The sequence below is a fragment of the Salvelinus namaycush genome, chromosome 7, assembly GCF_016432855.1.
Source record: "Salvelinus namaycush isolate Seneca chromosome 7, SaNama_1.0, whole genome shotgun sequence".
Lineage (NCBI taxonomy): Eukaryota > Metazoa > Chordata > Actinopteri > Salmoniformes > Salmonidae > Salvelinus > Salvelinus namaycush.
The window spans coordinates 58,947,198-58,958,681 of NC_052313.1; the positions used below are offsets into that span (position 1 = coordinate 58,947,198).

At 39.1% G+C, this 11,484-nt stretch overlaps 1 protein-coding gene across 4 annotated transcripts; it reads right to left on the reverse strand.

Annotated features, from left to right (window-relative positions):
• Positions 1-1,824: 1,824 nt before the first annotated feature.
• Positions 1,825-6,833, reverse strand: LOC120051535 (OX-2 membrane glycoprotein-like). Of its 4 annotated transcripts, XM_038998469.1 has the most exons (10): positions 6,702-6,833; positions 5,432-5,770; positions 4,467-4,772; positions 3,783-3,818; positions 3,518-3,611; positions 3,356-3,418; positions 3,127-3,156; positions 2,990-3,043; positions 2,365-2,403; positions 1,825-2,267 (listed from the first exon to the last, which is right to left on the reverse strand). In XM_038998469.1, exons 1-10 carry the CDS (start codon positions 6,751-6,753, stop codon positions 2,240-2,242), a joined length of 1,041 nt encoding a protein of 346 aa, XP_038854397.1. In that variant the 5' UTR covers positions 6,754-6,833; the 3' UTR covers positions 1,825-2,239. The 4 variants fall into 4 exon arrangements, with proteins under 4 accessions (XP_038854397.1, XP_038854400.1, XP_038854398.1 ...); XM_038998472.1 differs by lacking the exon at positions 3,356-3,418; XM_038998470.1 differs by lacking the exon at positions 3,127-3,156.
• Positions 6,834-11,484: the final 4,651 nt, after the last annotated feature.

The window sequence follows — 11,484 nt, forward strand, 5'->3', positions numbered from 1 at the left end:
CAGAAGGCGAGGTCAGTACAGGTGCATCAAAGCTGGGATAGAGAGACTGAAAAACAGCTTCTATCTCAAGGCCATCAGACTGTTAAACAGCCATCACTAACATTGAGTGGCTGCTGCCAACATACTGACTCAAATCTCTAGCCACTTTAATAATAAAAAATTGGATGTAATAAATGTGTCACTTTAAACAATGCCACTTTATATAATGTTTACATACCCTACATTACTCATCTCATATGTATATACTGTACTCTATACCATCTACTGCATCTTGCCTATGCCGCACGGCCATCACTCATCCATATATTTATATGTACATATTCTTATTCATTCCTTTACACTTGTGTGTATAAGGTAGTTGTTGTGAAATTGTTAGATTACTTGTTAGATATTACTGCATGGTCGGAACTAGGAGCACAAGCATTTCGCTACACTCGCATTAACATCTGCTAACCTTGTGTATGTGACCAATAACATGTGATTTGATTTGAGGTGCAGGGTTGGGGTCAATTCCAGTCAATTCATGAAGTACACTGAAATTCCAAGTCCAATTCTCTTCAATGCCTTTCAATTAGGAACATTTGGAATTAGAATTGGAATTTGGTTTACTTTTTGAATTGATCTGGAATTAAAATGGAAGTGACCTTACAATGACCCTGCTGAGGAGGAAGTTTCACACATCTCCATGTGCCACATTCATCCCTCAAACTTCCTCAACAGCCCCCCAGTGTTGAGCTGAGCACAACTGTTGATCTGAGCCATTGCGCACCATAGTAAAGGATGTCGCGCCGCTTCCTTAGTGAGTACTGCTGCCCCCAATGACCTGCTCAGTACTGCTGAGGAGATTCACACATCTCCAAGTGCTACATTTACAAATTACTGCTTTTTGATTCATGAAGCCTTTATGTATATACCAGTCAGTCAACATGACCTTAATGAATTATGAAGCCTTCATGTGTTGTTTTTATTATATTTACGTAAATGCTTCAAAAATCACAAAAAATTATGTTATGTGATGAAGATGATCTCATAGTACAAAAGGTAACAGATCTTCTAAGCCAGTGTTACCACAGACCTTATTTTCAGCCTTTATCAAAAAACCTTACAAAAAGGCCATACATTTTCCCCATAGTCTTTGCCCAATGAACAATGACAGAGTTAGTGCGTACAAAAATACACCATTACTATTGCTCTCTAAGTAGGCTATACAATCCCCCCCCCCCCAAATACATTGATTATTATAAATGTAGGGTCTATAGGCTAACTCTATAGGTTTGTATCACCTTTAGAAAATAATTCAATATCGACAATGTTATTATGAACGTTTTAAGCCTTATTAAATATCAAACATAACACAACGTTTTATTTTAACTGGGACCTATAACAAATTAACTCTGCTCTAACAACTACTTAACCATTGAGCAGTGCAGGGAGTTAGTGAGAATTACGTATGTCCTCTGTATGGTGTAAAACAATCTGGTACACTGACTATCAAATCCATGTTTCAAAAGTCCTTAAACTGAAGAGACCGGGTGTGATGCGTTCTGCCTCTTTATGAGAGACGTCAGAGTCAGTCACGTCAACTGTGGATGAAGCGTACCATTGGTGGCGCGCAGTTGCATGAGCGCTGCAAAACTACAGTATCAATCCCATTTCTCAACAACCTCTCTAAAATTACATTTACGCGACCTCTAGTGGCAATTGTTTGTATTTTTGGTTGGTCTCTTGAGTGGCAGAAGAATCAGACAATTCACTCTTGAAGCATTGCCAGCAGCAGATTTATGACACATTGTATAACAAGCGATGTCACAACATACATTACAGTATTGTTTAAATATTTTATTAAGAAAAGTAGAAAACAAACACACAACAAAGGACATCACAACATTGAGAATATTACAGCATTTGATTTATAAAAAGTGAAGAAAGAAAACAATACACACACAAAAACACACACACCATGAAAGTAGTCTACATTATGACATTGTGTAGACTATATTATCACAACACTTGATTTATAAAAAAGTGAAGAATAAAACCACAAACAAGTCTAGTGTGGATTTATCATGTTTCATCATTAACCAACTACAAAATATACTTACATACTGTATTTACATGTACAATAAACAGCAGGCCTATGTGTGTCAGCCATTCAGTCCACTATTCAGTACCCACAATGCCTATGGATAGAAACGGTCTCCGAACCACACAGATGTGTCCAAGGCAGTATAGTAGTCACTCAGTTCTCTTCACCCTCTAAAAGTTTCCTAAGATAGATACAACAGAATGGGATATATATTTATTTAAAAAATATATATACTTCTGACTGCATCTTTGTAATTATTTATGATTATTTCAGCTCACCTTCTACATTGCAGGTCATCTGGTCTCGCAGGAGATAATCTGTATAAAAGAAGGTAATTTAAATATCGACTGAATGGAGTATCCTATATTAGTAACATGAGTAACATAACAACAATGCAGCAATGCAACAAATGCAACTCATTTGCATGTATGCAGTCACCATGACTACCACCTCAAAACATAATTCCAGAGCTTCTTGTTCAATGAGAGAATACGGTATAAAACCCCCACCCCAAAAAACAAGAGAACTTAAACCTACTTCTCTACAACATCTGTGCTTGTTGCATCATACACTTGGCTGAGGAGCTAAGATAGTCTATCCTGAACCACAAAAAGTACATTTTTGAGTAATGTTTGAATTTTGGGGTCATTGTAATTTATACTAAAAGCTTTTGTAACATTCTCAATATCATCTGTTTCACGCTTTCTATCGGGATAATCAAATAAAGTTATAAAAATACTCACATGTGTGACGGACTGGAGCTTGGTGTGAAAGAGATCAAAATAGACAATGTACCAGCAAGAAACATACTCCACAGAAATACATTTCCAAGTTTCATTCCCAAGTTTCTTGATCAAGGAGAGAGATTACAGAAACATTAAGAGACTATGAAAGTAAACCTACTTCTTAGTCATCCTACGCTTGATTGTTGAGCTGGTGTGACCTGTGACCTGTGACCTGAAAAAACAAAAGGTATTGTTTAAAAAAATAAAATTATTATTTATCTGTTAAGCTGTTAAAAATGTTGAAGAGATACTCACATTTGTGATGGCCTGGAGGTTGGTGTGACACTGAAATAAATCAAAATAAACAATGTACTGACAAGAACCACATCATTCATTATTCTTTCATTATAATTATTTAATCATGAAGAATGTGTTTTAACCTGTATAGCACATTCTCTGAAATGTTTATTATCATGTTTCATGTTTTCTTTCAAATGGGTATCCATCATAATCCCTTAAATGTTCTCTAGAATGAGCATCTTACTGTTTGGATGTTGGTGGTGTCTTTAAGGGAGTGCTAATTTCAGGGTCAGGAACTGGGGGTTTTCTACATCAGATTAGAGATCAACTGGTAAACAACTGGCAGTCAAATCACATTCAATTCAGAATAACTGTTCAGTTTCAAGGTAATAGTTTGTATCTCTACCTGGATGAGGTGTCTTTTCTCCTCTTTTGCAGCCATATTACACAGAATACAGCAATGAGACACATTGAACCCATTACGGAACCCATCACTGCACCTGTGAATAAGAGAGATGGCAGAAGAAGACAGAGGTCAACTTCCCAGGTACACTACACCAAAGCCTCATACATGTAAATATGGCTCTGCACTACACCTGAAAGTTGAATAGTAAAAGAGCCAGTCAATAGGTTGATTATGACCTGTCATTATTAGAATAACAACCACTTACCACTGATCCTGTCATCATCAGAGACCTGAGATTGGCCTAGCACAGAAATACACAGGAAGTACTTCATCATGAACACAGGCAGTACTTCATCATGAACACAGGCAGTACTTCATCATGAACACAGGCACTACTTCATCATGAACACAGGCACTACTTCATCATGAACACAGGCACTACTTCATCATGAACACCGGCACTACTTCATCATGAACACAGGCAGTACTTCATCATGAACACAGGCAGTACTTCATCATGAACACAGGCAGTACTTCATCATGAACACAGGCAGTACTTCATCATGAACACAGGCAGTACTTCATCATGAACACAGGCAGTACTTCTATCATGAACACAGGCAGTACTTCTTCATGAACACAGGCAGTACTTCTTCATGAACACAGGCAGTACTTCTTCATGAACACAGGAAGTAATTCCTTGTGAACACAGGAAGTACTTCCATCATGAACACAGGCAGTACTTCATCATGAACACAGGAAGTAATTCCTTGTGAACACAGGAAGTACTTCCATCATGAACACAGGCAGTACTTCCATCATGAACACAGGCAGTACTTCCATCATGAACACATGCAGTAAGTACTTCATCATGAACACAGGCAGTAATTCATCATGTTCCTGATCATGTCAATATATTATGGTGGTATTAACCCTAACCATTTCTCACCTGCAAAGGAAGCTTGATCCCTAGTTGGAATCACCATGGAAAAGTCCTTGACGGCACCACCGGATGACGCTACACACCTAACCCTGGTGTCTTTGTCAGGTAGATTGGACGATGCCACCATGGCAGTTATGGTGACAGTGACTGTTTCATTGGGATGGGTGACTTCAGCCATGGTGGATTTGTCTAGACTGATGTTTTCTATGTGGTCCCAGGTTACTGTAGGAGCAGGTCGTCCCGTAGCAGAACAGGACAGAGTGGTGTGACTGTTGTTGGTTTGTGTGATGACGAGTGAGGGTCCATACAGCTCTATAGGACAACAACAGACACAGGTCACAGTGAATGTAAATACTATAATGTTTTCATGTACATCAAGGTCAAATGGATACATGATAATTTGAGGGAATTGTTCCTGGGTTAATCATTTACACACAGGTCAAGGTAGAACAATGGATTGAAGGCATTTGGAGGCCATTGTTCCTGTTTTAAAGGGATATAAGACATTATTTTAAGACCTCAAAAGTAGTCTAATGTATTTTATTTATTTTTTTACACATTTTTCTTCCCAATTTTCGTGATATCAAATTGGTAGTTACAGTCTTGTCCCATCGCTGAAACTCCCGTACGGATACAGAAGAGGCGAAGGTCAAGACCCATGCGTCCTCTGAAACATGACCCTGCCAAGCCACACTGCTTCTTGACACCACTGCTCGCTTGACCAAGAAGCCAGCCGCACCAAAGTGTCAGAGGAAACACTGTACAATTGGCGACCATGTCAGCGTACATGTGCCTGGCCCGCCACAGGAGTCGCTAGAGCGCGATGGGACTAGAACATCCCGGCCAGTCAGTGCCTTAGACTGCTGCGCCACTCGGGAGGCCCAAAAGTTGTCTGATGTTAAGGTGAATCCACATTATACAATTTTGATTTTAGAGTGAATTATCCCCTCCTTACAGTGATCATATTTTACCATTAATATGGAGGCAGGTCCTGCCACTGATAGCTCCATCTGGATAGGCGTTAAACAGACACTTGTAGCAGGACTCGTCTCCTCTTGACACTCCTCTGATGACGATAGAGCAGTCCTGCAGACCCTTGTCTTCAAACTCCACATTCCTCTGAAAAGATGGGTTGACTACTGGTCCAAATCGTTTGTTGTAGGTGGCCACATTTTCAGTCGCCCCTGATGTCACTTTCTGCCAGGTGACTTGAAGCACATCTTTGGGTTTCATGAGCCTGCAGCTGAGGTGAGCATCCTCTCCCAGGGTTGCTGTGACAACATGCTGTGTTCTCACCAGCTGAGAGAACCCTGCATGAAGACAGTTTCAGGCTGTTTAGTACACACATCTAATACAGCACTACCTTTTAGCAACCTGCAGTGAACACTGTGAAGGGATTAAACAACTGCATAAATACATTTAAATGTATATACAGTATTGTATCAATCATTTAAATTCCCATTCTGTATGTTTGTACATTTCAAAGGACTCTCACAAGACTTGCCCTTGGTGGGCTAAAATAGATCCTAATAAAATCATTTGTAGGCTGTTATATATTTATGAAGTTTGAGACACGTATGTTAATGTTGTACATACAGTCCCCATTGACTTCTTTCCAGTTTCAGTTATTATCCAATTAATTGACTGGACAGTGTTTTTTTCTGTCCTGACAACAAATCCACTTTTTTGCTATAGCTGATATAATGCATCATGTGGCAGCTACTGAAATATATATATTTAAACTGTAAACTGGTCCCTGGCAAGTAAATGTACCAAAATAAAGTAAAATACATCTTGCAGAGAGGCACATTGGGAAATATGTTAATAAGACACATGTATTTCAAGCTGAGTATTCAATGTCAGCTCAAAAATCTGCCAATTCAAATGTCCAGGAAACTTGGATATTTAAGCTACATGGACTTTTTCTAAGTTGCATGTTTTACAGTATAGAACAGGAAGATGCTGATGTTTGTATACTGATGGTGACCGGACCGGCTATTCACCAGTAAAAAGACACCGTAGCTTCAAATCATTTGCCAAATATAATAATTTTCTTTGAATTAATTGTATACCTTTAAGGACTATCTGTAGTTACAACTGATGCATAATGCACCTATATATTTAGTGTAGTTATCTACATCTCATAATGAAACGCAACTCTGAAATGTATTATACTGTATAACTTACATTTAAGACCTACAGACTTATCAAGTACTTCATATGAAAACTGATGTAACTCACCCTCAGGAAGGAATAGCAGCAGAATAGAAAGGTAACTGTTAACATGAGCCATGGCAGCAATGTGTGGCTTGGTGATGGACCTCTGGATGATGTGTGGCAAAGCATTATTTGAAGCTAGGAACCGTTTTCAAGTGAGGCATGGTAACTTAGTACATTGGATAGTTTCAAAAATAACAAGCTCTGTTCTGCAACCTTGTTGGCCAATTTTGAATGTGGCTTTGTGTTGTGAGCTCCTCCCATAGAGAAAAGGACAGTTGCTAGTCTCTACAGCTCCTCCCACAGAGAAAAGGACAGTTGCTAGTCTCTACAGCTCCTCCTCCAGTGAAAGTGAAAGTAAACACAGAACAGTATCAGGAAAACACCATTACAAGGTTGGAGGTAATAACATTATGTATCATCATGCATAGCTAAGGGAATCTAATGGTGAGATGAACTTAACATATATGAAGGTTTTTCCCTTGTGTGTGTCAGTACCATTGCGTGCTCAAAGATGTAGCTGTGAAGTAAGTCTCTCCCTACAGCCGTTGTGAAATCAAAGATAAGGGTGGCGTCTGAACTCTGCTCTACACAGCAAGCAGATTTGATTTGTAAGTACTGTATATTATACATGTGTAGCCAGCATGCACAACCAAGTGTGTGTGAGAGCGACATGTAAGATATTAATGTGTCAAGGGGAAGATGGACTAGCCTGAATACCAGTCTCTAGCTAACATTCAATGTTTTATAAGAAACATTAATGTGTTGAAAATTCAAAATTGTTTGCATAGTCAACTTACACACAGCTCTAAAACACACTCTTACCCCACCAGACATGCCACCAGGGTTTTTTTCATAGTCCCCAAATCCAGAAAAAATGTAAGCGTCCAGTATTATATAAAGCCATTATTGCAGATCTGTCTCCTGACCCTAAGACTCAGTTTCCCCTCGTCTGGAGGTCCCTGCCTGGTCCGGTTGGGGAGTCTCCGCCAGAGCCCTTTACGCTGTCATAGAGCTACTACCTGGTCCTGCTCTAGAGGACAAGCCAGCTCCTGTCAATGGAGCCCAGAGCGCTCCCTCCTTCCAGTCTCAGACTGTGTCAGACCCAGAGACTGTTTCCTCTGACAACTCTGCCCCTAGTACAGATACCCTGCTGGTATCCCCAACAGCCTCTGATAGTCAGTTGCTGGAGACCTGTTGGACCATATAGTAGGACCTGTCTGCCAGCCTTTACCTGCCACTGTGTCCTGCCCGTAGTTATTAGTCAGGTCATGTTTCCGAGTGGTGCCGCGGTCTAAGGAACTGCATCTCAGTGCAAGAGGTGTCACTACATTCCCTGGTCGAATCCAGGCTGTATCACATCCGGCTGTGATTGGGAGTCCCATGGGGCGGCACACAATTGGCCCAGCGTTGGCCGGGATAGGCCGTCATTGTAAATAACAATTTGTTCTTAACTGTCTTGCCTAGTTAAATAAAGGTTAAAAATGTCAAATGTTTCCTTAAATGTTATTAGCCTACCTCCTCTCTTTCTCTATTGTTGCTTCATTCTTTCCTCCTTTCAACAGTTAAATTAAATAAGTTCCGTTGTCCATATCGTCATCATTCTAATGACATCCTTGAATAATATAGGATTAGAATTAGATGCAGAAGAAGGCTTTCACTTCTTTTCAGGGAGATTGAATGGTTATGGGTTTGAATAAATAACTGCCATAGGGTACTGCCATCACGCATTCGCTTTTCTGCTGTATCTAACATTCAGCAAAAAAGAACTTGCATCCGTCTTCAAATAGTCTTGCTATAAGAAATAAAAAATAAATAAAAAATTATGTCCAGCAAGCTGTTATTTAGGGCTAGCTTCCCGCTAGCGGGACACCTGCCGACAACATCCGGTGACATTGTAGGGCGCGCAAATTCAAATAAATATTTGTAATATTAAACATTCATGAACATGCAAGTGTCTCATATCATTTAAAAGCTTAACTGTTTGTTAATCCAACTGCGTTGTCAGATTTCAAAAAGGCTTCACGGCGAAAGCATACCATGCGATTATCTGCGGACAACGCCCCACGTCAACATATTTTTCAACCAGCACAGGCTTCACAAAATGACAAATAACGATTAAATAAATCACTTACCTTTGAAGATCTTCCTCTGTTTGCAATCCCAATGGTCCCAGCCACAACATGAATGGTTGTTTTGTTTGATAAAATCCTTCTTTATATCCTAAAAAGTCTGTTTAGTTGGCGCCATTGATTTCAGTAATCCACTAGTTCAACATGCAGACAAAGAAGTCCAAAAGATACTGGTAAACTTCGTCCAAACAAGTCAAGCAACGTTTCTATATAATCCACAGGTAGTCTAAATGTAAATAAACTATGATATTTCACACGGAAAGTACTATGTTCAATTGGAAAGGAAAATTCATAAGCGCGCGCCTTCTCCCTCGCGCGCCGAAAGACTAATTTGGTTCAGGTGCTCTCCTAACAAAAACTCCAAATACTTGTTCGTTTTTCAAAAAAGAAGCCTGAAACCTTGAATAAAGACTGTTGACATCGAGTGGGAGCCATAGGAATTGCAATTTGGGTGACGGACATATATATATATAAGCAATAGGTTTCCATAATAAGAGCCTGGGAGCTGAAAAAAATCACATTTGGTCGGATTTTTGCCTGCCATATTAATTCTGTTATAGTCTCAGACATTATTTTAAGTTTTAGAAACTTCAGAGTGTTTTATATCCAATGCTACCAATTATATGCATATCCTGGCTTCTGGGCCTGAGTAACAGGCAGTTTACTTTGGGCACATCAGTCAGGCGGAAATTCAGGGAACTGCCCCCTAGCCCTAAGAAGATTTATAGTCTAGCTTTTCTTGCGTAGGACTCCAAGAGCTAAGGATCGCTTTTTAAGGAGAGGCCAACTGAGCACAGCTGCTTGCATAATACACAAGCGACAGAGGCTATAAATTAGGAGCCTATTATGCATAACCCATAATCAATTAGCTAAATATAAGGCTAATGCTGCATTGAATGTATTACCTGACTTAGGTAGCCTAGGACATCAATAAATAGGGCTATATGTCAATCTAGAACAGGATTATTTATTTTGGATGCAATTTGAATGGAGTTGACGGAGAGAGAGACAGAGTGCTCACGCGTGCACTGATTTAAAGCAATAATATTCAAGTGATAGGCTGTTTTATAAATCTGCAGTTGCAATTTAAAAAATGAAAAACAAGGTGACTCCCGAAAGCCAGAAGGAGATGAGTAAATTAGACACACATTTGGTCTTTATATTACTGTAGGATAGGCAATGCTGCAGCAAATGTAGGCCTACCTGTCACTAGAAAAAAAGTTTCCATGATACGTTCCATGATACGTATGTCTGATGATTCATCAAGCAGGGGTCATAGAGAATCCAGATTTAAACATCACATATCATTTAACAGTTCCATTTTACGGAATACTGTTCATATACATAGTTTATTAATTTCCCGGTTTCTCGCAGTCATTTATCCTGGTAAAAGGGAGCGGTTTTAATCCCGGTAAATCTCTGTAACCGGTTTCCCGCCATTCAACCCTGAAATGTAGCTGTACTATTATGTAGGAACGTTTACCAATTTTGTAGTTATGTGTGAAGCCGTTAGTAATGTGTGTCATCTATCTGTATTAAAAATATTAAAAAGGCAATAGCAATAAGGTAGTTATTAGTATTTATTCAATGTTACTGTGAAATTCTAACAGCCGATTTTCCAGAGGGAAGTGAACGACCAGAAACCCATTTAAACCAATGTGTGATAAACTGGAAAAATGTTCCCTAATATCTTTTAACAAGACAATCGAGCAAGCTTCTGTAAAATACACAAATCATCAACATAAACCTTGTACTTGAAAGTTTACTGAAGACAGGCGTAGCACTAAATACATGTAAACAAAAGTGAGTTATCACAAAGACACAATTTACAGCCAAACATACATTCATCAGACATAGGAATTTTATTTAATATAAATCAGGGGTCTCCACATGGTGGTGCAGGTTTTTGTTCAGGCCCAGTTCTACCACACCTGATTCTAATATTCAAGGTTTTGATAAGCAGCTGACTAGTAGTATCGTGTGGTGTAGAACAGTCAGAAGTTACAAATATCACAGCTGAGCTGCAGCACGTCACCAAAGACAATACACCGAGTGTATAAAACATTAGGAACACCTTCCTAATATTGAGTTGCACCCCCTTTGCCCTCAGAACAGACACATTTAGTAATAATAAATAATCCTAAATGTTTAGAAGATTTTATTTTACTCTTACACCCTCAAAGTAACTTGGAAAACATGGATTGAGCTAGTGGTTAGATAATGCAAATAGTAGCAAGGATATAGGGGTCAACTTTGTCTCATGGCCATTTCTAGAATTATCTTATCCCATAATTGTCAATTTACTACATTAGCAAGAGGTTCACAATACAGAGTTTGAATGATCCTCTTTGATTCGTTGTTGAAGTAAAAAATATATATATATATATCCATTGTGGTGTGATGGAAATGTATATCAGGTGAAGATCCAATGTGTTTGGATTGTAGAAGAGGTTGGGGAGGAAAGCAAATCCAGACTAATTGTGGAGAAGAAAGTAGGCGTGGCTTTGGCCAGAGCAATGTGGATGGGTGGTCAGGCTAAACCAAAATGGAGCTCTCCTTTTCTACTGTAAGTCTATATTTGTATATATATATTTTTTTTTTAACTAGGCAAGTCAGTTAAAAAAATATTCTTATTTACAATGACGGCCTACACTGGGCCAATTGTGCGCTGCCCA